At 42.9% G+C, this 26962-nt stretch overlaps 1 protein-coding gene across 2 annotated transcripts; it reads left to right on the top strand.

The window, feature by feature from the left end:
• The first annotated feature begins 89 nt into the window (after positions 1-89).
• LOC146191096 (spartin-like) lies at positions 90-26962 on the top strand. 2 transcript variants are annotated; one of them, XM_084601565.1, is made up of 12 exons: positions 92-385; positions 515-954; positions 1347-1581; positions 5298-5498; positions 8712-8906; positions 13669-13821; positions 15219-15309; positions 17083-17233; positions 21411-21495; positions 21572-21663; positions 25855-25974; positions 26773-26962. In XM_084601565.1, the coding sequence occupies exons 2-12, from the start codon at positions 532-534 to the stop codon at positions 26866-26868; spliced, it is 1842 nt and encodes a 613-aa protein (XP_084457691.1). In that variant the 5' UTR covers positions 92-385; positions 515-531; the 3' UTR covers positions 26869-26962. The 2 variants fall into 2 exon arrangements, with proteins under 2 accessions (XP_084457690.1, XP_084457691.1); XM_084601564.1 differs by lacking the exons at positions 21411-21495; positions 21572-21663; positions 25855-25974; positions 26773-26962 and adding an exon at positions 17569-17778 and having other exon boundaries at positions 90-385.

Raw genomic sequence — 26962 nt, 5'->3', positions numbered from 1 at the left:
AATAATTGGCTATTTTTTGAAGTAGAGAAACGCAGAGCTTCTAAACTATTATTATATCTAGTCTGATATATGCATGCGCACTACCATCTCGGAGCCCAGCAAAGCCCAGCTGCGGAGTCCCGAGTCGTCTTGACAGCGGTAGAGCACTGTAACAGCGGCGTGAACACGCATCGCCAAGGCATCGCGCGGCACAAGATGACGCGCGTCAAGTTCTGCTCGCGTGGCGCGCGATCAGATGAGAAGCCGCAGCGATTTGGACCCGTGCCACCCGGCCTTGCATTAGCGGAGCTGTGCCTTTCATTAGCGGAGCTGTTCCTATCTGATACAGTCTGCTGTGTAAGGCGCGCGTATATATAGCCATTGAGGGCAACGCTGACTCAATCAGGTGAGGCGGGATCTTCGTTAATTAACAAAGGCGAGCGATAATGCCTTTGCACCATTGTTTACCCTGCTCATTCTAAGGTAAGGGAAGGTTCATCGCTTCCTGTCTTTCTTTTCGGTACATCACTTCCAGTGTCCTAAAGGTTGACCATGGCGATGCAGCAGGGCACGGTACCCAGCGCAGTCGGCAAGCTTCTCGAAAACCTTCAAACGCATTACGACGAGGCATTCCTGTACGTGTCTCAGGGTCTTAGTTACGAAGAGAAGGGTGAGAACGCTTTAGCGGCCGAGATGTACTACAAGGGGCTTGAAAAGCTGAGCCAAGGTTTGAACTTCGACTGTGATCATCCCGGATGCAAAGGACCGGACTGGGACAAGGCGCGCACCATGCAGCGCAAGATGAAGCATATCAAGGGCGAAGTCGAGTTTCGGCTGATCGCCATTGAAGCGGCCGGCGGAGCACCGCTATACGGAGACAGGCCGCCTACCTACGAAGAAGCGACGAGCGCAGGGGCCGCCCGTCCGCCACGAAGGGAAGCAGAGGAGCTCTTCAGCATCGATTTTGGTGTCCAGGTAGCGCGAATATGAAGTCTGTGCTTTGGCCTTAAATGCTTATATATTGGTCTAGTTGAGGCCCCCATCCCACCCTGTTGTCTGTTCATCGTTTGCTTTATGTCGAGGAGCTAGCACCTCGCATATCAATACGAGGCACCTTCGGGCATCTTATGCTTAGCAGGATTCGTTGGTAGCAAACATTCGTTGGTAGCAAGTTCTTTCCTTCCTCCATGGTAGCAAAGCAGCAGAACTGGGCCATGAGGTTTCCCACTTGAAAATTGCACGAGCGTCGCTATTTTATTTATTTATTCTTTTTGAAGCAAGGGTTAAGGGGGTGAGGTACTAGCCATTCATCCTGACAGTGTTTGCGTTTATGACAGCTAATAATCCTAACCAACTTGTCATTCCAGATTTTTTATGTCTCGGCTGGAGGAGCGGTTGAGGCACCACCTGAGACTACAGACCTTCATGTGTACCGCTTGCCAGGAAGACAGGATGCCATGTTTCCCGACGAGAAGTCTCCACTAGCTTGGTTGCAAGTAGGCACTTGGATTTACCCCTTGGTTCCAAAGCAGTCCCCTGCCCTGAAGTCAGGTTACGGAGCATACATGTTCCCAAACATCGATGCCCAGCTGAAAGAATCTGGTAAGGAACAGTTACTGGCCCAGTACAGTCACTCCTCGTTGAAGATCATGATGTAGTTCTTTTTGTGTGCTCCTGTACAAAGAATTATTGATACTGATTATATGAATGTGTCATCACTTGTTTCTCCAGAGGTTGAATTATGAAATGATCGCATCACAAAAACTTGCAAACCTGTCAATCAGCCCACATTCCTATTAGTTGTAAGGTCCGTTGATCAGAATGAATATTGTTTGTTATAGATTTGTGAGTTTTTGTGATGTGATTGTTGCTTAATTTGACCCCAGGTTGCCTTTTGTATGTGTGTCTATTCATAATGAGCTAAAATAGTGCAGGTTTTGTAAATTTGAAGGCAGAGTTCTGGGCCACTGAATACATATATCTTTTCTGGAATTGCAGTGCCACTAACAGATCAGTATTCAAGGGAAGGCAGTCAAGCACTGAACTGATAACTGAAATCGATTTCTCAATATAGGGTTTCCATATACAGGATTGATCAAGCTTGCCTAGAATGATTTGTGCCATGTGCCATCACATGTGCCATGAACTGCACATGTGATGCCTGGCAGCAGCCATCAGTTTCAAGGCTGGCAGGACAACAGTACTACAAACGCGGATGCTGGGGCTTTCACGGGTCACCAAGATATTGATGTACACTATATCAGCGCATAATACCGTATTGCTGAGGGCGTGCATGCATGTCTGTCATGCACATTTGTGGGTCGGTCGCCCACTACTCTCAGTGATAAAGAACTGGCGCTTGTGACCCACATATCACACTGGGCCTGTGTCTCGGTCAGCCGTGAATTCTGCAACACGCACACTTGTGGTGCAAGTAATTTCGAATCTGGTGACTGCCACTAGACATTGCAAGCGTAGTTTGGAGCGGCCATCATTCTAGACAGATATGATCAACAAACATGGGAAAGTCAGGTAAAACATATTTCAATTGCATACCTTTTAGGAATGCATGTTCTCTTGTCATTGTCTGCAATGTGCACTCATTTGCATTTCCTTGTGTTCCTATTTGTCATTTAAAGGGTCCCAGAAAGAAGGCCAGAAAATGGCTGCCGAATGTGCGTATCATATAGGGAGCTTGCATGAAGTGATGCATGCTGGGTAATCCGCCATGATGATGTCGGCAGCAGACAACGCAGTACGGCACTGCCACAGAGCCTGTCTATATGGTCGCGTAGTGCGCACAGACGATGCTAGCGCGATCAAACAGACTGACTGCAGGTTTGTCAGGATTTCAAAAACATGTCTGCACCAGGGTGAGAAGGCAAAGGATCCCTCTAGCGACGCCGACGCGAATGACTTGCATGGGCCAACACACGCGAGATCGACGCCAATCCTGGCAAGTATCGAACTACTCGTCAGAACTGAAATCATCAATGTCGGCGATGTCGACAGGCGGCCAGATCCAGGCGCATAGTGCAGTCAGTCGTTCGTGCTTGAAGAAGCGTAGCTTCAACTGGTCCGCATTGCACTGCTTTGCATTTCTCTAAAGCGCTCCCGATTTTTCGGGCAGAGCGTTGACGCGTACGTTCCTCAGGTATCAGCCGACAATTGCATGCACGTAAGAGCAGCGCATGAAAAGCCATGTGTTTGCTCTGTGAATCGTCGAAAACGACAAGGCACTTGCTCAATTCAGCCTGACTGCGCTGCTTGCCATCTGCTGCCAGCGACAACATCATGGCGGATTACCCAGCATGCATCACTTCATGCAAGCTCCTTATAGAGGAAACTCCACTGAGCATGCATGCTGTGTCCAAGTCCTCAAAAGTGCACTGTTAATTTTGAAGATGTTTTTAAAAATTTGTGCTTTTGCATTCTCTGCCTCTTAAACATAACAATCCAATTAAAGAAAGATTTTGGTTTGGTTTGTAGATTTTAATATCCCAAAGCGACCCTGGCTATGAGGGACACAGAAAGAGTGAGCCTTCATACCTCGATAAATCACATACCTTTTGGTGTGTAGATTTTAATATCCCAAAGCGACCCTGGCTATGAGGGACACAGAAAGAGTGAGCCTTCATGCCTCGATAAATCACATACCTTTCAGCCACCAAGCAGATTTGAGAACATTGAGTGGCCTACTTTCATTTTGATGCATAGGAATTTTTTTTTCCCCGTAATCAAAATGAAAATTTCTTAGCATCTTGGGCACTACTGAATGCAATGCTTTCAATTGTTATGTGTACAATTGTGCACACCAACTTTTCCAGTTCAGTGCTACTAGCAGTGTTTCAGATAAATTGAAATCTCTTCTTTTCTCTTAACTAGCAAATGCAGTAAATTACATTCCACGAAACAGTGAACTTAGTAGCATGGCTTGCAACGTTATTGCTTGGGCAGATTTGTAATTTTTTTTGTCAGTGTTATTCTAGTGCAATGTGCATCTTTGAAAAATGTAAACGCACAATCCCTTGAGGGTGCATTTGACAATTCCTGATGTTTCACTGTTGCAATTAACAACTACTGTTATTCTTTGTATGAAATTTCCTGTATACGTGCAGAAAAATAAAAGTGAGTATTTCGCCTTGCAAAAATAACTCGTAATGAGGAAAGGGGGTGAAAACTGCACAGAAACAAGGACGTGCTGTGTTGTCATGTCCTTGTTTCTGCTATGTTGGCGTGGTGCAGTACTAGTTAGAGCGCTCGGCTACTGTGCCCAAGGATGCAGTACCGAATCCCGGCTGCGGCGGCTGTTTTGCGATGGAGGTGAAAACCTAGGCGCCCGTGTGATGTGCAATGTCTATGCACATTAAAGAACCCCAGGTGGTCGAAATTTCCCGAGCCCTCCATTACGACATCTGTTAGGGACGTTAAACTCCACCAACCAAATCAAACGTCTTTGTTTCTGCACTGTTTTCATCCTCTTTCTTCATGCACCAACTAGCCCGCTAAAGTGGTTTCTTGGATTAACTCTTAATGCTTTATAACAAATTTTGTACATTCATGTAGATAATTGAAAGTGGTTGTTTTGCATCGCAAAGCTGACTTTTTTTCATGCTTGCATAGACTATTTCATCAGAAATATTTGCAATTTGGGTAGAAATGACGCTATTTTTGAAATGGATTAGTATTAAAAAGCACCGGATGAATAGAGCATAGGTTTGTGAGGAAATCATGCTACAAGTAAGTTTTGATTGTATAGGCACGTGAAAAAAGTGGAGAGACTACAGAAACAGTGGTTGGTTTTTAAAAAACCGTAACTGCATCTTGCTTGTTCTCTCTACTTTTTCACATACCTGTACTTGTGCAAAGCTCTGCCAAAATTGTGTAATGGTTCTCCCCTAGACCAAACTAATGATGTTAGGGACCTCAGTGTTTGGTTTGGTTTGGTTTTGGGTTTTAACGTCCCAAAGCGACTCTGCTTTGAGAGACACCATAGTGGAGGGCTTTGGAAATTTCTACCACCTGGGGTATTTGGCATTTTTCTGTTCAATGCTGGGGTCTGTGGCAGTGTTCACCGTTGATGGACTGTTTTGTTATTGATGTAATTGTTGATCGTACCTCTATGCTATTAATTCAGTCAGTGGGCCCTTCGAAACCATGTACTAAATTAACCATGCCAAGCCATTTCTGTATGTGTGTGAGTGCCTTAACTACAGAGCACAGATTCCCTTGTAGCTGGTGGCCGAGGTAGACTGAAAAGAGCTTTGGAAATCCTGAGCCCAGGATTGAACAGGACGTCTTTTGACTTTCTTCCCCAGATGCATCGGTGGGAGTCTTGCTACCTCCAGATCTACCACCTGAAATGCACAAGCTTTTCGAGTCTCTCATGGAGGAGTTGACAGCCATGCAGATAGAGACCTTTGCTATGCCCAGCAGCATGTATGGGACTGAATCTGCGCTAATCCGACTAAAGCGGTCGGCTCCCTTCAGCCAGAAGGTCTCTGACAGCATTGTAGCAGGTGTGTATGTGTCTTGCTTCAACTTTAATTTGCTACTTTCATTCATGTCTGAAGGGATTTCAGTGCTTCTTTGATACATCTGTAGTGAAAAAAAGCAAGTGCAGTTGGTTTTGCCATTGTCCATATCGATGTACATTGTTTTCGCTTTATATTGAGACAGTTAACTACCCTTGATGAGTAAAATCCTTAAAGTGACGCGTGATCAGCATTGAGCACAAGGAATGGCAGTAGCAGTAGTCTTCAGGATTGCTAGGAAGATGGAGTACACCTGTACATCGCTTCTAATAATTTTATTGGATAGGTAGCTACTAACAGTGGAAAAGGCATTCTGTAGCAAGGTGAACTTAACAACGTATAACATGATTGCAATTAGCTATTGTGCCATGCCATGGCATGTGGACTTACCTTTCCATGCAAAAATTATGGAAGACACTTAAGCTCTGCCTTTAAGGGTATGACACTGCAGCGTAGGCTACCAGCCCATGTATAGCCCCTTCAGGTGGCAATTAAATTTTTTGAAAGAAAAAACTTTTTAAGCAGAATTCAGATATAAAAGATTATGCAAAAATATTTATATTTTATTCGTGTCCACATATGTGGACATGGCGCCTCAAAGCTGCTACTTGAATTAGAACTTTACAACAATTTCAGCATTTTCTAACTGATCCAAGTGGACTAGCGCTTTGTCACGTGAGAATATTAACTACCCTGCAAGCTGCTCTAAGTGTACAGGTTCCAACATTAGCTTTCAGTAGAGCAAAGTGCTGGAAAAGCTGAATTCTCCTTCTGCCTAGAGAGGCACTCCAGGGTAGCGTGCCGTTGATGAAGATGCAATGCATAGTGCAAAAGCGTGTTACAGTTTAGCACATGGAATGATCAGCTGTGCTGATCACTCACTTTCTATGAAAAATTCCTGGGTTCAAATGCACCTCGCTTTTTTTTTCTCTCTACAATTTGGCTACAGACCATGACATTCTTAGTTAGGTTTGACAGTGTGAAAAGAGTGCTTTCACACTAAAATGTTTGAGAACCCTGCCGTCATATGTGCACGTGGCTTGCAAGTGTTTTCTCATCTACTTCCTTAACCCTTTCACTATCGGCTGTTTCTGACCGGGACGCACCCCCAGTGTCGGCTTGGTTTCAGAGAACGAGCATAAAGATTTATGAGGTCGAAAGAGAAAAAGATGGAAAGAGGCTAAAACACTCGTGTGCTGCTGCTGCTAACGGCAAGCTGTCCTCAAGCGAGGGCGTGTGGAGAGAGCGAATGCAGCAATCGAGTCATATGTCAGTCGGAGAGAGGCAACCGCGTGCGGCCCTGAACTTGCCACGCCGTAGCGGAAGCGCGACAAAGAATAAAAATAAAAACCTCCAAACCTGCCGCAGATGGCAGAAGAAACTTTGAACCCATAACCGCACGCGCGCGCCGAAGGATCGCTCGCTCGAGAGAGTAGTGTCACGGAGCGACCACGCCCCCTCCCACGAGCAAAGAACGGGCGGGCGTGGTCGCACCATACTCTTCCATATATGTGTCATATCGGCGCGGAGCGAGCATATCAGCTTGTAGAAAAATTCAACAGATGGCGGAGCAAGTCCAAGCGTGGTAGCTTTACGGTGAGGCGCGAAGATTTGAACGCAAGATAGAATACGTACGGGTACGGTATTGACACTGCGGGGAGGAAACGCGAATATGTACCGGTACGTTCATGACAGTGAAAGGGTTAATACGCTAGCGTAGAACTGGCCACAGCTTACAAGTACCTTAGAGTTCATTTTCAATCTGACTTGACGTGGCATTACCATATAACCACCATCTTAGCATCAGCTAACTGCGCACTTGGTTTTCTTAGACATAACCTCAAGCATGCACCCTCACACTTAAAAAAGCTTGCTTATAAGACACTTATCTGCCCCACAATTGAATACACTTCTACCACAGCATTGAATCCCTGGAAAATCGTGCTGTTCACTTCATATTTTCCAGTTACGTTTCAGCATTGTCACAGCATTAAAACAATGTGCCGAGTTGGAACCACTATCATATTGTCGCTACTTTGCTCGCCTAGCCTTACTTCATAAACTTTATCATTCCACCCTCCATGATGACTTCTTTCTGCCGCCCCCTGCACTCTTCCCTTGCCGTGATCACAATAATAAAGGGCAAAGCATGACTTGCCGCTCATATCTTTGCGCAAGATCATTCATTCCGCGCACAGTAATAGACTGGGATAACCTGTCATCACACATCGCTACTGAAGAAAACTTACAATCATTTAAACATTGTTTACAACAAAATGCCGTGTAATAGCTCATTTAATATTAACTATTGTAATGTCCCGTGCTTTTTTGCTGTATTTCTGTTGTATATGTTGTGTAATATTGCCGAATTCATAATATTGATGTTCCTAAATTACAGAAGAAAAAATAAAATATGTATGTTATTCTGAAATATTCGTTATTTTGCAATTCGTAATTCTGAAATAGTTTTACATTGAAAATGTAAGAAATCTGCTCTGGATTCTTAAAAAATTCATTAATTTGAAAAATTCAATAATGTGGTGTTCATAGTATCGAGATTTCACTTATACTAGTTTACCGGACGCACACCACACACATGCAATGGCAGGGAAGGGCCAAGGTTTGGCCACTGTGCGTGCTTAGGAGACCTCCGGTAAACCGGTATGCGTCGATGCTAGTTCGTCTCCGCCCTACTAAATCTATCTAGTAAAAAATTGTTAGGCATCTTAGCATTTACCAGAAGTCAGTTGCCTCATATTTCTTAAAACCATCTTTAGCTCTAATGCTAGCTTTCTTGTAGGTTGGTTGGTTTGTGGGGTTTAACGTCCCAAAGCGACTCAGCTAGCTTTCTTGTACATTGAAAAGATTAGTTTGGTTAGGTTTATATGGTTTAACATTCCGAAGCGACTTAGGCTATAAGAGTCTCCATTGAAAAGATTAAAGTGTGGATACAGGCCACATTTAAGATCTTTTTGTAAAGTTATTATTACCAATGTTTATTCATTTTTCTACTAAACCAGTGGTCAGTATGGCTTGAAGTTGATGTCTTGAACTTTCATTGCATTCATGTATTTGGCTGGAATATGATAATGGTATTCATTTTCATTTTATGCTTGAACTTAGTATGAAATAAATGTCCTAAACTTAGCGATCACATAAACTAACTGTCTTTCTTCTGTTCACCCCACTGTTCCTCAGGTTCAGAGGCTCTGTCAAAAGGCCTGACTAAGGGTGCCATTGCAACTGGTGAAGCTCTCAAGATGGGCACGGCTCGGCTCAAGCAGTACCTCAAACCGGACCCCGAGCCTATGAAGGTGGACCCAAGAGTCAAGCAAGGGCTCGAGATTCTGCGCACTGTAACGGGCTCGGTGCGAAGTGTCACAGAATGTGTTGGTAAGTCGTATGATATTTCCTCAGTGCTTTTTGTAATCGACGTCCTTTTCGTGCCCCTTCTATCAACGCCGTTGAGGTAACGAGAAAGCTGTTTCATTGCTGGAATGGCCACTAGCCAAGAACTGCTTTCTGAAATGATCATTTTCAAGGCTGTTCCTTTCAATGCATCCAGACATGCTGGATCAGCAAAAATATGTTTGCTGAAATAAGTATGTGGGCTTGCCTTCAATGCTATGGAGGTGTTGCATTGCAACTGTGCACATTTTCAGTGATAAAAAATTTTCAGCAGTTTCCTGCCAACCGTCTTGATAGTCCATCTGTGCCATTCTGCAAAGTACTAGTCTTGCCAAATCAGTCTTATCAACAAGAATAACATTATAATTTTATTGCAACTGATTCTGCATTCTTGCAGAAGTTTCTTCGTGTCATTCTTAATCAATGTCACTGAATCAGACCCTCTTTCATTATTTCAGTCATCCTATGTGTACATTTATATGCTTGCTGGAATATCATAATGTTATTTCAAATGAGGCAGTGCATTGGATGTTGCGCTACATAAACATGACCCTGCGAATGTGTAATAGGATGTGTGCGGGTTCTCTTTTAAAGCAGTTGTGTTAAAGGCCCCGTTTGCCTGTCGCTGTTGACACATGATCTAAAAATCATAAGCATGCCTGTGGCAAGTGACATGGCCGGGCCCTGACTGGTCAGTAGGTTGCACAACGTCATGAGACCACATAACATGGCCAAAGATAGCAGACACTGCCAATGCTGACTTCGCTGTTGAGATCGGAGGGCGAGATGGGAGTCCAGTCCTCTGGGACCCTTAGATCCAGAGTCAGACATGCTACTCCTAGGCCATGCAGGCATGTTTGTGAAGCTTGGATAAAGCGGGTATTTATATCCTTGTCAGCTGGTCTTGCATATGATATGGTAGATTGTAATTCTAATTGATTGTAATCACTTGAGTATATGTGAGATAATATAGCCATTAGTTAATGGATTTGTTGTTGAGCAAGCAGCAAAGGGCATGTACGTGCCCAGAGATCTTCAAAGGAGCTGCAGACGGGAGCCATTGACGCTGTCGCATCATACTCTTCACAGTGGAGGTTAAATGTCCCCAGCATGAAATGCTTAGAGGCAAAAACCCGGTTTCAGCAATGCTATCGCTTACAGTATGTTGTCACCCAAACTTGGCATGCTTTGGTTACCAGCTAGCTATCTATATCATGATTTCTGGTTTGTATCTAACTAAAGTGTTTTTGATCTTCTAAAATTTTTGTAGAGACAACTTATATGCAGCTGCAACTTCGGTGTCTGTTTTCAAAGCATAAATGTTAACTTCATTATATTATTGCTCAGTTGTAATAGTCAAATTATGTGACATTTACAATAGTCACACAATCGGAACAATCTAGTCACAAAGCATGGCATCTCCCTTTCACCACTGCAGCTGTGTTGGCTTCAGAACATTGTTGGCTGTTCTGTATGAACAGGTACAGCTCTCCAATCAGTAGTATACTATGGATGCTGCAACTCAACATCGATAAAGGTGCAGGTTTCGAGGCAATGAAACAGATTTATGCCTGACTTTGCGGGATACATTCAAGATTTGTGTAGCAGTTGCTGCCTATAGGTGAAAGCCCCTGGGAAGCCTGCTAAACCACACACTAGTGAAACCTCACTTAAGCAATTTTCAAGGGACCTCAGGGAAAAGTTTGTCAAACTGAAAGCTCACTGAACTGAAGTAAGTGTCGACTTTTTTGCCCAGTGCACACTGTTTTGCATGCAGGGTCGAGCTAAGGCGGCTTAGCTGAACTGCGCACTTTCTGGTTAGGCAGCGATTGTTCGGCGCTGGCTCTTAATCGTGGACAGTGATGACGCTGGGACCCCAAATAACTTCGCAATGTCGGTGTGGCAGAGTCCAGCCTGTGTAAAATGTCCCGTTTTTCTTCGAGAGTAAGGTGCTTTCGTTTGGCATTCATGGTTAACCAGTACGAATATGCACACCTTTCTTGGAGCTAGAACGATAGGCTAGTAGGACTGAAGCTCTGGCTATAGCTGGCTATGGCTGCAGAGACAACTAGACATGCAGAGTCAGCTAGGGCTTTGGCTGGCTACGAGTTCATTAAGTAGCAAATTCAGTGTAAAGCTAAATTGAGGCTACTTTTCGCCACGCGGTGATGGAGCACGGTTCTCAACATAAAAATGTGCGACCAAAAGTGTAGACTGTACTCGAAGTGCTCAATTTCACCAGTTAGACGCAGAATAGTGCCACAAAAAATGTTCCTAAAAGTGAAATGCGCACTACACTGAATTTCGTTAAATTGAACAGAGTTTGCATTGCATTGAACGACGCTTTGGTGGCGGGTTTAATAAAGTTCGTACAAATGACTACTTCGTTTAAGTGACGTATTTTCAAGTGGTATCCTACTCTACCAAAGCCTTCTCTGGTTAGGACAGACTTGCCTTGCCATGCCAAACATCAGATCAAGCATAGAGGAGGGGCGTGGAAAGCGGGCACATTGTGCTCTTCCTATCTTGGGAGCAGTAGCACTGTCTGATGCCATAGCAAATGAATGTACTGGATGGCCACGAGGCTCAGTTCATTTAGCATTTCGTACATGGGACGATGTGAGCTAGCGAACATGCATCACATGGAAAATCGCAAGCTGACTTGTAACATCACAAGCACAACTTGCCCATGATGGCTGCTTGCAGGAATCATGCAAGGCAGCTAGGCTTTTTCGCTTGTGAGCAAGGAAAGAGTTAGACAGATTTGAGCATTTAAACTAATGGTCATGCGAATGCAATACAGTAGAACCTTTTTATAGTAAAGTCACTGGGACCAGCAAGACTGTTTACTATATCAGGGTCTTTACTATATCAGTTGTTGGTGATGACATGGTCCTGAGGATGCTGTCTGCTAATTAAATGGCTACTTACCGAACACGTCTTATTGATTAATGAAAAAAAAAAAACACACTCTTCTATCTTTCTCTTATCGTCTCTTCATGCCATTTTCTTTTTTCAGGTATAAAATTTTTTGTTTACATCTTGCGGAAGTACCTCTTGCTTGACAACTACAAATGAGTTTGATTTCATGTGAAAATCAAACCCTTGCATGAACACTGCGTCATCTTCTGTGTTTCTGTATTTTAAAAGGCAGTGGATGAAAGATGCACACGGCAGTCAGGCACTGCAAAACCGCACAAGCCGCGCCTCCAGTTCTTGCCACTGCTGCCTCGTGTTCCATGCTGCACAGTGCTGCGAATGTTCAACTGTTTCTTCCCTTTCCTATTTCTCGCTGCACTTGTACTCTCTTACTTCCTGAACGGACCGTGCCGCTTTTTTTTTCCATGTTTGTAGACAGCTTTACTTTCTTTTCCTATGCGCTGCATGCTTTCTCTCATACTCCAAGCCTGCATAAAGTTGGCTTCTCCTGAATGCTGCTAAGCCTGGTGGTAAGGCCATTTAAAAAAAAAACAAAACCCTTTGTTTACTTTTTTTCATTGGCCTCATGATCCTAGGCAGCGCACAAGCGGCAATGTCATTTCATAGAAAGTCGTTTCCGCGGCCAGACTCACTTTACTATAACCGATTTTTATTACACTGTAAAAGGGTGGGGAAAATGTACAGTCGTCTATTGAAGATGAACTGGGACTTCAGTTTCACTTTACTTTATCCAAGTTTACTATAGCGGGGTTCTAGTGTACAATGTTCCGGTTGAGCAGCACATTTAACATGCTATCGATCACTGTCAGCCTGTGTATCCGGTTTTTCAGTCGCTTGTACCATCTTCTACCTCTCAATTGTTCTCTTCAGTTCTTCTTGTTGCTTCACCTTATCCGTATGATCCTTAGACTCCGCTTGGTACATACATTGTTGCATCACAGTTTTAGTATGAAAGAGGTGAAATCTGGTGGCACAAGAAGGTCCATTAGATATGCCGTAAGAGCAATGGCACGTAAGAAGCAGTAGGGGATGGGGACCTGCTGCAGAGGTATTTTTTGTGTCTGCCGTCATCCCACTCACTGCTTCGGTGACTCGACGACGACTGGTGTCACAGTTGCTATGGCAACCAGGCAAGGAGGCATTACACATACTTGAGAAAAGGGGCAGCTGGATAGGTGCTTTTGCACTAAATTTGGTCAGAGGGTCTTTGATAGGCAAGCTGGGAAGTCAGTCACTGATCTCAGAGTATAAAGAATAGCATGCTGCTAACTTGGCCAAGATTCTATCACTGCATGCATGTGACCAAAAGTGCTGGTCTGCTTGTGATATGCGTGGAGTGCATTGAAGAAAAAAGAACATTCTCCGAGGATATTGCATTGAAAATGGCTACTGTTGTTGTGGGCATTCACAGGACTTGGCCGACAGTAAACATTCCGTAACACACATTTTTAGCCATCTTATGCTTAGTTATACTTATGGCTCTGGGTTAGTCTCCATTCGTCGCTCTTTTTTTTCAAAGATGCTGGTACTGATTTGGTTCCTGTATGTTTTGTAGCTTAAAACTACACTATGCGGGTCAGAGCTGAGTTTCGCATGAGTGTGCGCCGCCAGTTTTGCAGATGCGCGAAAGCCGCGTGACGTCACAAAAGTCTCAGGTGCGTGCTCCTCGCAGCCGGCGTGCTTCCTCTCTGACGCGTGACCTTTAGTCGGAGCCGTGTTTACGACAGTTTCGCCGCGCTACTGTGCATGCCTTACGCTATGTATATCCAGGCATAGCAGAGCTAAGCACTTTTTTTCCTTACTGCAGCCAACAAGGTCGGCGAGCTGACGGTGACGGTGGCACAACTGGTGGCCACTAATGTGGCCTGTGACACCTGCGTAGCGGGCGCACCTGATGTGCCATCTTCAAGCATGGGCAAGGTCCAGGGTGCAATCACCATTGCCAAGGGTGGTCTCCAAGGCAAGTGCTCAAGAAAATAAAATGGACTCATCACATACATTTAGAAACTTCCTACTGTGACATAAAAAGTAACTCTAATTAACTTTTTTCAGTCAATGAGCAATGCCTGCACATGAAAAGATCATAACTGGTCAGTGTGTTTATGGTTTTCCAGGAATAGGGTGTGAGATGTAATGTTCACAGCAACGTCCAAGGCTGTAGCAGGGAATAGGTACTGATTTTTAAGCATGTCATGAAAGTGGTACATTTGGGTCAGGGCACTGTGTTTAAAAAGCTGTCTGAAAGCGAATGGGTTAAGAATGTTAAACTGTGTAGTAAAACAGTTGATATCAAATTTGACGAAAGATACTAGCACTTCATTGGGTGCATTTTGTATGGCATGTGTCTGTCCCATCTGCTCAGTGACTCTGGAACACTTTCTTCTTCTTCTTTTTTTTTTTTTTTAGGAGGATATGGGGGGGTCAGGACTGAATAATTTATTTTGGTTTATACTTCTTCCTACTTTGGACTGTTCAGAAGTATGCTTGTTTAGCGTATATAAAATGAAAATGAAATGGATAGCTTTATAAGATACAAACGAGTAGTTATAGAATGCATTAAGTCTATGCATAGTCTTTTTCATTTCTGCTAATTATTGTAATGAAACATGGTTGTCCACTCAAGGCTTCTGTTAAGACTCGATTGAGATAAAATAAAGCTTTATTTGGTACGAAAAGTGATACAGGCGTGCTCATATTGGTTTATGTTGCACGTATAAAAAACTGAGAGTCTGGTTATGATGCAGCTAGCACAGCCCCCACTGTGCTTTTATATTAATAGTATCCTAGAATTGAAACGTTTGTCAGAAATGTGATATGAGTGCAAACAGTTCAAGATTGAGGAGAGCACTGCCCTCCTTTCACATTCCTTTTCTGGAGTCCTTGATCTTACCTACCAACAGTGTGCGACAGATGTGCTGCCATGATATAGTTCTATAAATGCCCTTAATATGTAAATAATAGATGGAAATTAATGCCAGCCAACTAGATATGTTTGAATTGATCGGAAGTACAATTATCAGGTTTTAACTATCGAAAGTATTATGTACAAGAAATACTTTAATGTTAAAAAACGTGAGTCATCAGCTTTTTGTCTGCTTTTGTGCAAGTGTTCTTGGCAGTGACAAGCTGGCACTGCAGGCAGTTTTCCTAACTTTCTCAGTGCTTTAGCTCCCTGATCTGTGCAATGCCTATCAGTATAACGGTTGTATACGCCCATCTCTGCTCTAGGCAGCATAAAGCAGTTGTGTACGTGCTTTAAATTTGTGGATCCATCTGGAGTAACTTTTGACCTCCCGTACAGAAGAGGTTTACTTAGGCATAAATGACGCCGTCCACTGTTCAATTTTCGTCATACAGGCGTGTCCACCGTATATGTTGGCTTGGAAAATGCAGCCAAGATCTTGGCAGCCAGCCTTGCCAATGAGACAGTCGAGGTCGTGGGTCACAAGTAAGGCATTCATTTCTTGACTAGCACTAGATACTCCCATTCATTACTCTATCGTCTGCAATACATAGACCACTGTGAGCGTTATATTGGCTGCTTTTGTACAGTATTAGTGTTTCAGGTGGAGTAGCAGGTGGAAAGACGTCTCACTTGTGCTCTGTACCTCTTTATTCTGTTGGCCACGTGGCTGTCTTGTTTTTAATGATAAACTGACATCTTCCTATGTCTTTGTCAAGACATGAAATTGCATGCGACACATATTGGGTAGAACACAGCGCAAAGGGACGACGGACAGAGTACTACAATGCACACAGACAAGCGCTGACTCGTATTCATTTTGGAAACCAAAACACATTTATAGCTTTTTACGTAGCACATAGCTCCCGTACACATTTCGCAGAGGCAATCCTGGAAGCCAAATCATACATCAAAGGCTAAAAATCCTCACAAACGGTAGCAGGACAGCTGTAAAACCATAAAAACTCCTAAAAAAGCACATCATGTATTATCAAGAAATGCGATTTCTTTGCGTACTATCAGTTTTTCAGGAATGTGGTAAAGGACTGGCATTCACTTATAAGCTGCATATGGAAAATTAATTCTTGAGTTTAAAGTTAATCTTAAGGAGGAACACGTTTGCTGGATGTATTCACCAAGGTTCAGGAAACCAGTTGTAAGTTTCGCCTGTGTGCATTCTAAACTAGTAAAAAATGGGATAGCAATGACAACCATACGTTCAAATTTAACAAATTCTTGTCGCCACTGTGTAGCAGATAGTGTGAGATTACAGATAGGCAGGTTAGAGGAGGCAAGCTTTCCGAAAAGAGTAATTGCAGCTATTTGTGAAAAGTTGAGAGCATTGCGTGAAGAATCCAAAATTTCAAGACGAAAAAGTAAAGATGGTAAACAGATTGCTGTAATTCCATATGTACATCGAATGGCTCATAATCTAAGAAAGATTGCAGGAAGGTTGATGTGATGTTTTCTGCCCCACATAAGCTGAAGGTCTTTTCAGCATAATAAAAAACCAGTGCGAGAACTTAACAGGAAACAATCCTTTTCTTTTTCCAATATCACATAAATCTAGATATGTGGAATGCACATGTTCTGTGGTGTACAAGCTCTCTCTATCATGTAAAAAGTATTAATCGGACAAACTGGCAGTGCATTAATTTTTGGCTTAGGGAACACCTTAGATCCTTCTCAGAATCAGAGTACTCGCATATGAAGAAGCACTGCCAAGAATGCACTAAAGAAAACAGTGTGCAGACCATTAGTCGCACACACGAGCATTCGATTCCACCAAGAAATCTTCTTGATAATACATGATGTGCTCGTATTGGCTTTTTTAGGGAAGCTGTCCTACTAGCGGTTGCAAGGAAAGCCTGTGACATATGGCTTGGCTTCCAGGATTGATACTCTGCACATGTGTGCGGGAGCTATGTGTTAAGTAACCAGCTGTAATTGTTTTGGTTTCCTAAATAAAGAATAGTTGCGAGTCAGCGCTTGCCTGTGTGCGTCTTGGTCCTCTGTCCATCGTCTCTTTGCACTGCGTTCTACTCAATATGAATCACTACCAACTAGCCCAAATGAGCATCCTATTACATAGTATGACAGTTTCGAAGTGATATTCTGATCACGTGTTGTGCAAAAATATTTGTTCAAACAAGTTTTCCCCTTTTGACCATTGCGCAGAGTGGTCAAAGATAGCGATTTGTTGCTTTTTTTAGTTGCAGGGGAGTTAAATTCATACATTTTACCTCAATTTCTTTTCAGGTATGGAACAGATGCAGCACAAGTGGTGGATGCCGCCATGAATTCTGTCACCAATGTCACAATGGCCACAACTGCTGTCCGAGGTTTAGGATTCAAAGGGGTTGCGAAACGCACTGCTAAAGAGACGGGAAAAGCAATTCTTCAGGAATATGTGAGCACCCTTGAGGCACAAGGAAATTTTCGCGAAAGTGCAGCATTAAGAAGAAACATGGAAATCCAAAAGTCATAATATTGCTTAGTAGATAACTGTGACCAAGAAGGAAAAGTGCAGCTGTAGGTAATCCTATGTTACTTTTGTAATGCCTTGTCATGCATGACTGCTGTTAATTTGCACTTTACCTGACAATTTCATTGGTATACCCGGTGCCCAGATCAGTGCATTAGTGCAGCTTAGATTGTTCTTCTGGCCAGTTAAACATAACGCTGGACACATTTCTGTGATGTGCCTTTTAGTCATATTTTTTTTGCTTCATTTCTGCCCTTCAGCTCAAACAGAAGGCATCGCAGGAAGCACAAGACGAGTCAGACGATGATCGAAGTGACCTTTAACTCATCTACTCACTTGGTCCCGGTATATAGGTATATATGTGCTTCGATAAAAAACAAACCAACTAGCTGCAAATACGGTCGTATGTGTATACTCTATTGATGTTTTGAAGGTGTATATTTTTTACAATAAACGTTTAATGCAAACTGCTTGTCTGCGTGTATTGTGATTTGCATGTGGTAGCGCCACGCTAGCACGTAATGCTTTTAAACCAACGTCACTAGAACAAACTCCGCTTCACAGCTCCCCATACCGCCCAGCGGAGGAGTGTGTCCCAGGTGGCCGTCGCGAGAACTAGCGGTGCGGCAGTCACCTCTTGCTCCTTGCCTGGCACGTTGTCTGCTACATGCGGCGCGGTCAGCACGCACTTAGCTTTTGCGTGCTGCCGTTGCACTGTACAGGGCTGCAGTATAATTATAACCAGATTACGACAACTTTGGATTTGAAGCGACGCGTTACCTTGGAGAACGCGTTTGTGTTATGCGAAATTCACTTGTTAATGCTGTGAAACAAGTGTGAGCGCCGTCGGCTTGCTCACAAGCACCGTTTCTTCCTTTACTCCCTGGCCTTTCAGGGCATAGATCCTGTCATGCAAAAAAATTTGTGAAATTTTCAGTCCATAGGAGCACTCTAACCTTGGAAGGTAATGCTGTGGGTATCACATTTACTACTGCGCTGCGCAGGTTTCCAATAAATGCAGAAATCTGCTAGCCCTAGGCAGCCTGTTCATGCAGAGCATGAAGTCTGGCTACTCTCATCAAATGATATAGTGAACACAAATTGCGAATAAACGGCCTCCGTCGTAGCTTAATTAGAAGTGCTTTTCTTAATGTTTCGCTTTCGAGGTATGGCATGGAACATAGCCCCGGATCAGCACTTTCGTACTCTTGTATATAGCAATGTAAAAAATATATATTCCATTGTCGTTTAAACAACGTCAGATGTGAAGAGTTATTTAACGAGTTTACTGAAAGAGAAATAGTGAGAATGGCCGTGCGCACTGCAAAAGGAAATGACTGAACAAGCGCTTGAATTTATTAAAAAAAACATATTGCGAGTAATCAAGCTCTCCTTTTACAAACACACAGAGAAAAGAAAAAGGACATAACTTTACTGCTGGTAAGGGAAGTTAATGTAATTTTAGGCTAGCACTGGATTGCAGTTTTAAAACGACATTCAAGGTATCTACACTGCCAGAAAGGGCATTAGAAGTTAATTGCGTGAACCTAACTAGCGCAACAGGAAAAAAATGAACAAAAATGGAATGTCATAAACACTGATGTCTAGTTCTAATGAGATGCACCAAACAACCAGAACTTGACTACTTCAACATAGACACTGAAAGATTACAAGCAATGCAGAGGAGAACATACTTCTTTTGGGAAATATTTGAATGGGTAGCATAATCCTATTTTGTGTCTAGTGGGGAATGCGTGTTAGCGTTCCCAACTTCCCCTGACCATCTTTTGTTGCATGTGTTTTTGTATTGCTTCAGCTCCGAGTTGGAAGCCCCGTGAACAATTTTGCTTCACTGACATGCTTGAGAAGAGCTTCTGCAAAATCAATTCTGAATTCACATGATATAAGAACTCTATGCGCAATATCATTGCCGTGACAATTAACCGCCCAATCACAAAAGTCTTCTTAACAAGCAAATTTCCTCGCCCTCATGGCTCGTCTAATTTCTCGTTGCGAAAATACTCAAACTTCCTTCGAATTGCTGGTACTGCGACGAACTCAAAATAATCCAAATCAAAATCCGTTTGTGCAGCTCAGCTGTCCGATTTGCGCTATGTACACTGATAGGCTCTGGGAATCTTACAAGTTCTGTTTTGGCATATGAAACACAGGGGACAGCGCGATTATTAGTGTGCTTTCTCTTCGGTATATACCTTTTGCGTTCAAAATATGTGCCAGCAAAAAAAATAGCCTTGCTACACAAACTATCATGAGAGTGCTTGAAAATAGTTCCTTCTCTAAATGCAGATCAGAAATTGCTCACTTCGAAGTAAGTTATCTTTTCTGTACAGAGATTGTGTCCACCTTTTAATCTCGATGACGTCTGTCAGTGACACAAACAAATGACGGACTTCCAAGTAACCGTTTCGGTAGGCTTCGTTGCCCCCGGTACAAAGCATGCAGGCCAGCATGAAGAGTTCTAATGTTAAAAAAATTGGCTGGGGCTTAGCTAAGGTTGAGCCTCGATATCTCAAAGCGAAAAGCTTCGGTGATGCTTATGGTTTAGCTTATGGTTATGCTTTATGATTAGCCTATGGATATGCTTATGGTTTAGCTTAGGGTTATGATTTAGGCTCTGGATATGCTTACGGTTTAACTTATGGATATGCTTATGGTTTAACTTATGGATATGCGTACGGTTTAGCTTATGGTTATGCTTTATGATTTAGGCTATGTATAGGTACGCTTACGGTTTAACTTATGGATGTCCGTACGGTTTAGCTAATGGTTATGCTTTAGGCGTTTCAAACTCGGCTTCGCTGAATCGTTTAGCGAGTTAGCGAGACATTCTTCCCGTTGTTCAGGTGTCTCGGACGCTCATTGAGCTCGGACGCGAAGCGCGGTGCTGACTAGCGTAGTGAAACTTTTCGCTTCAAAAGGCGGCATGTTAAAGACGCTTCCTGTCTACTTTTACTTCAATGTCATGTTTACGGCTAGCACGGCGCTATGGTTTCGTGCCTAAAAACTGATTTATTTATAGGAAGGGAAAGGCGCGGTAACTGTCTCACTTGTTTTCTGTGGACACCGCAGTGAAGGGAGGAAGGTGGGAGTGAAAGTGCAGAGAGAAAGAGGAGCCATAGTGGAGGGCTACGGAGTAATTTCGACCACCTGGGGATCTTTAACGTGCGCTGACATCGCACAGCACACGGACGCCTCTTCGTTTCGCCTCCATCGAAACGCAGCCGCCGAGGTCGGGTTCGAACCCGAGTACTCCGGCACAGTAGTCGGGCGTCTTACCACTGCACCTGGATGCTTGGGAGTGAAAGTGAAAAGAGAGAAAGGGGAGTCGTAATGGAGGGCTACGGAGAAATTTAAACCACCTGCGAATCTTTAACGAGTACGATGTGAGCGCACGTTAAAGATCCGCAGGTGGTCGAAATTACTCCGTAGCCCTCCACTACGACTCCTCTTTCTCTCGCGTTCTCTGAGGTAATGCATGCCTTCGAAGCCAAAACTGTCGTTAATGTAGTCATAACTGCACTGCAGCCGTGTAGAGTGCAACGGCAGCACGTAACAGCCAAGGTCTATGTACACAGCTACGTGTGCGCCGGACGCTCCATGCTTCTGCGCCGCGTGTAGCAGACGACGCACCCGGAAAGGATCAAGAGTAAGCAAGAGTAAACATCATGGAATGGTTAGGTTTTGAAGACGTTCAGAAAGGCTGGGCCTTCGTCGAGCAGCAACGAAGTGTAGAGGTGCAGCGGAACCTGTTGCCTCTGTTGGCAAGTTGTGCCGATCGACAGTGGTATCAATCCATAATGGCGTTTCCCATCATGTGTGCAAGAATCTCTTGACTACAAATTCGTAGTGTTTGTACTACTACGCCGGGCAAAATTCTCCATATTAATGACAGTGACACACGCATTACGGCTCCAGCTTTCGTGACTTATTGAAAATGGTAATTGTGTTTCTTTTTTAACCAGTCAAATTTGATCACTCAACCTCCACAGCAGCATGCTGCCTTAACTTCTAGCTTCCTTGCTCGGGTCAGGTTCTGCGCAGCAGTGCCGATGCGTATTACACTCTTTCCGCTTTGTTGCAGGCGAAATACTTGGCACAAATAGTTGTCGTTGGAGCTCAAGTTGTAGCACGAGCGTTTGCGCGTGCACTGCAGCAAGAGTATGCCGGTGAGCAATGGTCACTTTTCTCTCTCACGCACATATTGAAAGTTACGTAATGAGCGCAAAAAAACATTGTTTACAGCAAGCCAGGCTGCTGCTAGACAGGCTAGTGCTGGGAGAGGCGACAGTACCCAAAGGGCGGCCGCCAGTGCCAAGCTGGGTATGAGTGTGCAGGTACGTACTTTGCGGTGTTCGTTGCGGTGAGTTTAGTGTGTCCGCGCTTTTTGAGTACTATGAAACAATTCGACACAAACGTTACCAGTTGCATCAGCGCTACCTTGCCTGTGCACTAGTTGCCTGGCGATGTTTCTGCCGCCACAGCTGATGGCATTAGTAGTGTCTATTCTGCCAGTAGCTGACAGTGTAATTATCCCTGCTGCCAAATTTGATTGCTCATATAACGTTATTGTACACTTTCGCATCAAAGCAACAGCGACCGGTTGATTTTTCTTATTCGGCTGTCTTTCGGTAAATACAGCGCTCCTAACGGTCCATGCTTCACCTACCGCAATACTGCAAGAAACCGGCACGTTCCCAGTACAGCAAGAGATTGCAAGCGAGGGAAGAATCTGGGCAATATTTTTAAGGTACTCATCACGCATGTAAGCCAAATATTGCTCAGCCTTCCAGCGCACTGAAATTGCGGCGTGAAACTTCAGGTTACTGAATATAAACAAGAGTGCATTTCACTGAGAGCTTACTCAAGGCAGTTCATATTAGCAAGCTACATGAGCAAGAGAAAAAACGTACTCTAGGCAGGTTAAGTGGCGCATTCAATACTATGGAAAACCCCAGCATGATCTATATACAACTGCGGAGCGATCTTACATACTTAGCTTGCCCTTTCTGTCCTACTTGGTGCAAACTATCAGTCATTGCTTTGGCTATACGGAGTCGTGGATTCAGTTCTTTGCATTGATCTTCAGGATTCTCGCTAACCGAACAAGACACCTCAAAAGGAACTACTCTCAAGGTCGTGGTGCTCGAGCTGTATCTTTTACCAACTAGTACTTTCACCCAGATGCGGCCAAAATGAACATTGCAGGGAGAATTGAGATTGAAGAGGAGGAGGAAGAGTTTATTTTGTTTGTTTTCAGCAGCGTTAGTAACCAATCAGAAGTGAATGCCTGGAGAATTTCTCAAATCCCACCGGTTACTGGTAAAATAAATGCTGCTGATGGCGTTTTACTTGTTTGTGCTCGTCGCTTACGAGACGGGGCACAGTTAGTGACTTTACAATGTTCTTGTCCCAGTTTCAATGTTACAATCAATAATTGCTGCTGACAAAACAGTTTTTATCACTTTGGGCACTGAACTAGAACTTTATTGCGCTATATCTAGGCAGTCATGAAGTCATTGGTGTGACATGTCACGGCATGACTAGCACATGAGTTGTGGTGAAGGCATTAGTGCCGTAAAGTATAAAAGCACAACAAGCTTTATCTTTGCCATGTCAGTGCAAACGTCAAACAAAACAGCTTCAGGATCTGTGCCTGGGATGCCCAGTACATAGTCATATCCTTAAAGTGGCTTTGATCAAGCTGAGTTATCTACAACTTGCAACATTGGAATATAACCTCTTGTCATGCCACACACATGAGGAATTAAATTTCATAATGTGGAACTGTAATGGGAGTGCCCTCCTGTACTTCCACCAATAAAGGCATATTATTACATTGTTGGGTGATACCACGAGAGATTGAACTAAATATATATTCCCTGTTTTAAATATTCCTAATTACTTTGTATATTATGCACACATTGTTCAGTAGGCCATGTGTGAAATTACATTTCTGAGAATGCTAATATTTCATAATAAAACGTTATGGATGACATCATGGCAGGGGCTGCATTTCCATGCGCACTGCATTTTCGCTACTTTGCAATCAGCTATGAATTGAAATATACTGGCCATGATAAATGTATTTGCCTGCTATAGAAGTTAAGGTGAGAAACAGTAGGTTGGGCATATCTCCAACACTTGTCTCAAAATCACCGCTCTCTAAAAGAGTTCAATAAAAACTCCACATATCTCAAGTGAAACCTGTGGTTTCTCAAACATTGTGAGAAGCACCTGAATGACACTGCCTGCTGCTGCTCAAAATGCTACCTGTATGCTAACACAGATTTTTTTCTACATGCCTAATTACATTACTACAGACCAACAAATTGTGATGTAAGCAGGAGGCAGCAGCGCCACTATCTGTGAGTGTGGGCGACAGCTCGGGATGCTGCCCTTAGGAATATGTGTAAGCAACAGTTTTCACTGAAATTTTCTGATTTCTGAGCACAACAAAGTTTCTCTTCAGCATAATCAGATGCATTCTAGAACAGAAGAGAGTTTCATAAGGCGTAATGTAAAAGCCAAAATTTTATCGGCATGCTTGCCGGAAATGTTTTACACTTCCACACTCTGTCATAGGCTCAATTCAAAATTTCTTAAATTTTCTACCTGATTTTCTCATCTTGTAGTCCTTCGATATGCAATAGTGAAAATAAAATTGAGAATTGGTGTAGAAATTCCTACCCACAGTGCAGTAGCTAAGCAGAAACCAAGAAAATTAATGAATGGGAGCTAAAGAAAAAAATTTGTCAGCTTTGACTAGTTCTTGGCATATCCATCACATCTCCTTGTAGGGTGCCAAACTGTAGAGTGGACATCCTAAGAGGGGGACTTTTAACAAGAATGATTCCCCAGAGGGACTTGTATCTTTATTAAGGACTCTTTTGCTTATGTTCCTGCTCATCGTCGCTGTTGCCACAGATGGCAGCTGAGAGGATCGGTTCGTGGTTGAAATTTTCATTTTTTCCAACTGCATCACCAGTGTTCAAGAATTTTCTAAGCTTCGACTTGCTACTCTCACTAGCACATCGCTGGAGGCTATGAGAACCTTCATGTCACTAGTGTTCCAAATGAAATCAGCTTTCCAGAAGCAATTCTTGACAGGAAATCCAATTAACTTGCAGAACCGAGGGAACAGTGGCAGCGAAAAGGAAAAAGATAATCACATTCTAAGATGCGTCTGGCTTCATTGACTGGCGGAATTGTGTACGGCACGCGTAGCCTATGCAGGTGCCCTTGCGCGTTTCCTACAAGAGAAACACTTTCTAGGAATTTAATAATTTACAGCTCCACCAAAGATTTCAGAATGTCTTATTTTTTCCTCTCCTGCGCATCTATGTGCATAGTCACGTGGGTTTTCACTTTCACAAAACCAAGTTAACATTTCGGTTGATTCCGCGAGCTCTTCATGGCCGCGCTTTTGCGTTGTGACCATGGTTTGGCCAGTGTGGTTGTAGCATTTCCACGTTTTGGTCTCTTTTAAGGTTTGATCTTTGACAAGATTTAATTATAGCTGATTATGCACTATGATAGCATTGTTTTAAGCGGTTTATTTTATCATAGAAAACATGGACAAGCTGACAGTCCCATAGTAGTTAATTTCTATATCCAATATGTTTTTCTAAACGGTATCGCTATAAGTGGATTTTGTTTCTGAAAGTGAAAAAATTAGAGATGTTTCTTTCGTTAACCTTTAAAAAAAGAAAAGACTTCTGTATTTAGATGTGCCATTTCTTGGACAATGTTTCTCCTGCTTTCCTTTCATACACAACAAAGAACGTTCATGCTTCCTTTTAGCATATTCTATGCCTTTAGAGAGACATGCTCTATAGTCGTGGAGGAGAAAACAATTATTGAAAAAAGCCTTACTTGAGACTTGAGGTGTTCTTTGAAAGTTTTTGAGGACGTGATGACTTCCTGACTTACTCTTTCTTACCAGGAAAAATATTTATCTTTGCCTGTATTTCTTGATTCATAAGTCACTGCTAATTTGTGAAAAAATGCCGTGTGCAAAAATATGGGCTCTGCCACAATGTTGTTTACATTATTTTGCTTCCAAAATATTATCATTTTCACAAAACTGATTTCACTGTTAGTTTAGTGAACAATGTGTGCATAACGTATAAATATATCAAGTATATTAAAATTGGAATATCTAGGCAGGATGGATGGAAACAACTGTATTTAATAAAAACAAAAAAAAAAAGTCTTCCAGGGTGGTCCCCTACTAGTCCAGGAGTCCACGGGCTTTTGCTTCACATAGAGCCCGATCGACCAGCCATTTCTGACCGGCGGGTTGAGCTGTCCGCAAAGCAGCCTCCCAGGAAGAAAAGCAGTTTGACCTTCCATGGAATCACCTTGTAGGGACCTCTAGCTTGTAATGGCGCTTTCTTGCCGGGTAATGGATCTTCATTGAATGAAGGAAAGAAGTAGACTTCATTTTTGTGAAGACATTTTTACTGTGGAGATAATTTTTGAAAGATTATTTCAGTTTGCTAAACTGCTGACATGTTCCATTGCAGGAAGCTATGCAGATATTGAATATTGACAAGCTTGACCGTGAGCTTACGGAAAAGAATTACAAGCATTTGTTCGAAGTGAATGACAAGACCAAAGGTGGCTCATTTTACCTTCAGTCAAAGGTAAAAAATTGCTTGATCTGAGCTAGCCTTCATTATGTCACAGGCAGCTGTGTGTGACAGCTTTAAGTAAATATTCTTTTACTAGATCTGGCTTGGTTTTGCTACTCTTATTACATATGGTGAGTAGTCCCTATGCAGTCATTTTGCTGATGGTTCTTGTTGAACTGCTATGCTTGTTAAGGCTCTGGAGCATCGGTTTACTGGTGTTTAGTGCGTATAGATATGTACACTCCAGTTAGCTTTCTTATTATGTGCAGAAAGTATAATTGCAGGAATAAATCTAGTATTGCCATTCAGTGACCGTTTAGAAAGCTATTACTGGTCTCAGCCTCTGCAGTATCAGTGGCGTGTTGGAGCTTATAGTAAAATCAAAACTTTTGCAAAGTACATCCAAACATAAGGAAAATATATTATGCATGTATGAAATATGCAGATTACACGTACTAGTAAATCTGCATGGATAAAAATTCAGCACAGTGGAACATGTAGGTGGAGCCAACTCTACAGACTGCAGTTCCTTCAGGCATCAGTGCATGTTTTACGTTCCAAGTTTACGGTCACTTTTGAGCTCACAGCTTTTATATAATAACAGTGAAATGATGTAGTGAACCTGGTCTAAGAGTGGCAATTGATATTTTTGTTGAATGGACAAGATAGAGCATTTTCCTCTGCCCAATATGCAATACATACCTGAATGTGTAGGATGTCTTGACAGTACACACATTATTTTATGGTTATTGTAGATTTGTACTAAAAAAAAATTAACCTTAGCCAAACATTTTGTTTCATTGTTTTCAGGTTTATAGAGCAAAAGAACGACTTGATGAAGAGCTTAAACTTCAAGAAGAACAAGACAGGAAAAAGAAACAGCGACGACAAGCAGACAACACATGAAAGTGATTCCATTCGTAGTATAGTATTGTACAGAACATAATAGCTGTGAACATTTATGCATACCATAGAAGTAAATGCAATTTCAGTACTGCTA

This window comes from Amblyomma maculatum, chromosome 4 (genome assembly GCF_055883805.1).
Source record: "Amblyomma maculatum isolate TAMU_Amacu chromosome 4, ASM5588380v1, whole genome shotgun sequence".
In the NCBI taxonomy this organism is placed as follows: Eukaryota; Metazoa; Arthropoda; class Arachnida; order Ixodida; family Ixodidae; genus Amblyomma; species Amblyomma maculatum.
The sequence above is the reverse complement of the archived record's forward strand: the minus strand, read 5'-3'. Positions and strand labels throughout refer to the sequence as shown.

Coding starts and splice junctions, on each gene's coding strand:
- LOC146191096 (XM_084601565.1), top strand. CDS start 532: ATGGCGATGCAGCAGGGCACGGTACCCAGCGCAGTCGGCAAGCTTCTC. Junction 5,499..8,711: donor CTCTGACAGCATTGTAGCAG/GTGTGTATGTGT, acceptor ACTGTTCCTCAG/GTTCAGAGGCTCTGTCAAAA. Junction 21,664..25,854: donor AGCTGGGTATGAGTGTGCAG/GTACGTACTTTG, acceptor GTTCCATTGCAG/GAAGCTATGCAGATATTGAA.